The 2,954-nt window shown below is 38.1% G+C and overlaps 1 protein-coding gene across 1 annotated transcript in view; it reads left to right on the top strand.

Annotated features, from left to right (window-relative positions):
• Positions 1–2,900, top strand: part of LOC107104636 (ephrin type-A receptor 8-like) — a 79,802-nt gene extending 76,902 nt beyond the window's left edge. The window contains exon 11 of the mRNA XM_015404679.1: positions 2,121–2,900. Coding sequence (XP_015260165.1) covers positions 2,121–2,296 — 176 coding nt within the window. The 3' untranslated portion in view covers positions 2,297–2,900. The remainder of the gene's footprint in view (positions 1–2,120) is intronic.
• The last annotated feature ends 54 nt before the right edge of the window (positions 2,901–2,954 follow it).

Raw genomic sequence — 2,954 nt, 5'->3', positions numbered from 1 at the left:
GTGATAGTTGCTGGAAATGGGCCTCTATACACCTATGTAGATATTGCACCAAAATCCGGACGTTTGCAGCTAGAATAGTCATTTACCACATTAGCAATGTATAGGGTGTATTTCTTTAAAGTTAAGACTAGTTTAAAGTTATCTTCATTGAAAAGTACATTGCTTTTCCTTAAAAAACAGGGACATTTCAATGTTACCCCAAACTTTTGAACGGTAGTGTGTATATAAGATGATTTTATTGAACTGGATGGCAGAGATCTTCACGGGGATTTACAAAACCAAGTGTTTGCAAGTTATAATACAGACAGTAGAATAACTCAAAATGTTTATTTAACCAAGCGGGCTGCAGATCTGCAGTATCAGCGGCAAGGGCATCTTACACTGGAACCTTTGCAGGAGAGAAACACAGGTTAGTGATCGTGATAATCTAAAGAAGGATGATATATATGCATGAGTCACTGACCTGGTTTAAGAACTCAGGCTTAGAACTTAATGCTAATCCAGACATTTTGAATTGAGAAAGCTTCCTGGATGCAAAGCGAGATGTCTTCAAACTTGGAAACAATGTCCATTGGATTGTTTTTTAACTTTGTTTGAAATACATCCTGTTTTCAGATTTAGAAGAACATTTTAGGACTTTGGATTTGATTTATTTTGCTTGTCCTAAAGGTAGGCCCAGTTAGCCACAGCACCTTACGCAGGTCGGTATGTATGACCAATATGTGCAAAAGGTATCAGAAGAAGAAAAAGAAGGGACTTTCTCAGTTTATGTGAATGAAAAAATCATTTTAAAAGCTCAGAACATAAGACCCAGCATTCAAGCAGACAGGGGTACAAAAGGAGAATCCATGCTGAGGTCAGGAGACTGGACCAATGTCATTTAGCAGTCAGAATCCAAGAATCAGTCCAAAAACAGATCAGGAAAACAAAGTAGAAACAGGGGAAAAGCAAAACTCCGAAATCTAATAGCAGAAACTTGTCAGGATCAGGAAGTCAAAAACACACTGAAACACGGATAAACCGATAAACAGCTTTTTTATTTTTATTTTCTTACTCTCACAACCAGCTCTAACTATCTGACACCAATGACGTGGAACAGGCGGCTTAAATAGAAGCAGAACAGGTGGATCTGATTAGAGACAATGAGTGCGGGGCGGAGCAAAGCTAATAAGAGAAAGGAGCCAAAATGAGCCATAAATGCCAAGACCATGACGTATAAATTCTATATTCTTAGTATTTGGAGGCCCATATAGTAAAAAAAAAAAGGTTCTTGAATCTAGAATCTTGCTACTGTTTCAGTCAACGAATAATGAGAAGTTTATGTCCAGGTTATTATCTTCATTGAAAAAAAAGCCTTTTTCACAATTAATCATCACATTATCTTTCCAGACAACCTTTTTAAAACCTTTTCTATTGAATTATTACAGCATTAATAATTGTCATTGACTGCAAAACAAAAGATAAATTCAAGATAATGCAAAGAATTGGTAGGTCTTTAACCACATTTCATGGATTTTGAAACTACTGCACAGCAAGCCAAAAAAGTGATATATAAAAAAAAGGAATCAAAATCCAACAGAAAATAACAAACGCACCAGAACCAAGGAGACATCAGGGGTAAACCAAACTCTAGGAGCCAGGGAGAGACGAGGTAAGCAGACAGACGTTAGACGAGGATCCAGCAAACAGGAACTGAAGAGGGAGGCTTTTAAAGGGGACAGAGAAAAAGAGAGGGCTAACGAGGGGATTGAAAACAGGTGAGGGCAGAACAGAAAACAGAGCAAGGGAAAGAGGACACAAGAGGGCAGCAGAGGACAACAAATGGAAAACCAAGAAAAACAGGAACTAACAAACCAAGAATCTGACAATTATTAGAAAATGAATGACAATGAATGATATTTACCATAGAAAGCACCTGTCCTAGAAAAAAGGAGCTGCTGAAAAAATAATCAAAGTAAATATACAGTAAGTAGTAAATTATACTTATATTCCAAGAAATTCAAAATACATGCCCACCCCACCTTTCCTAAGCATTAGGTACCTTTATGTCAAGGTCAGAGTAAAAACTGTAGTGTTGAAGCCTTTCCTCCACTAATTTTACCTTGTATGTGTTTCCACAGCTCCTTTGCATTACAACACAATGACCATCATTGGGATCTCAATGGCCCTGGTGTTTGGCCTTGTCACTTTCTTGGCCATCATCCTCTGCAGGAAACGGCAAGGCTACACTTTACCACACTACCCTTCGCTGCTGTGTGTTGAACACTTTCTTATGATACTGTCCCTCTTTATATAACTTTATGTTTGATAGAATGATCTGTATATATAAAAAGAGATATCTGTCTTTGCCACTTTGGCTGCATGTAGAATGAATAATGCGATTAAACAGGAATAGGAAATTAAAATATTGATCAGTGATAATTATTGGCATAACAAAATGTCATGACTTTGAAACACCATGGTATTTCTTCTCAAATTTAAGTTGGTTTAGCAATTTTATATTAGAAAATTATATTAGCTATACCTTGGTCTAGTTTTCTCAGTGAACAGCAAGTGCTGCAGGTGACCCCTTCTCAAGCAGCCAAGGCTTTGCCCTGTAGAAAAAGTCATTATCGGACACATTAAAAGTGTATGTATGCAAACAGCTTTCGAGGATCTGGCAGTTACCCACTGGGAGAGCCAGGAATATGTCAGGTGCAGCAACTCCCAGTAGTAGGGCCTGCCATAGGTCTAATCCATGCCCAATGAAACAGGAAGTGATGTCATGGGACTGTATACCGCAGCTTCTACAGCAGAAATCATTACAGAGGTCCTCTGGCAAATTAATTCCCAGTTCTTGGCCAGAGGCAATGCTTTTAACCTCTCTTTGAATAATACTTCTCAATATAGTACATTACTTTATAACACATTGACTCTTCATCAATCCCTCACACTAAGCATGCTTGTAGCGACAG

Source organism: Cyprinodon variegatus, unplaced genomic scaffold (assembly GCF_000732505.1).
Source record: "Cyprinodon variegatus isolate N-32 unplaced genomic scaffold, C_variegatus-1.0 Scaffold1827, whole genome shotgun sequence".
Classification (NCBI taxonomy): Eukaryota; Metazoa; Chordata; class Actinopteri; order Cyprinodontiformes; family Cyprinodontidae; genus Cyprinodon; species Cyprinodon variegatus.
This window is presented reverse-complemented; position numbering and strand designations above follow the sequence as displayed.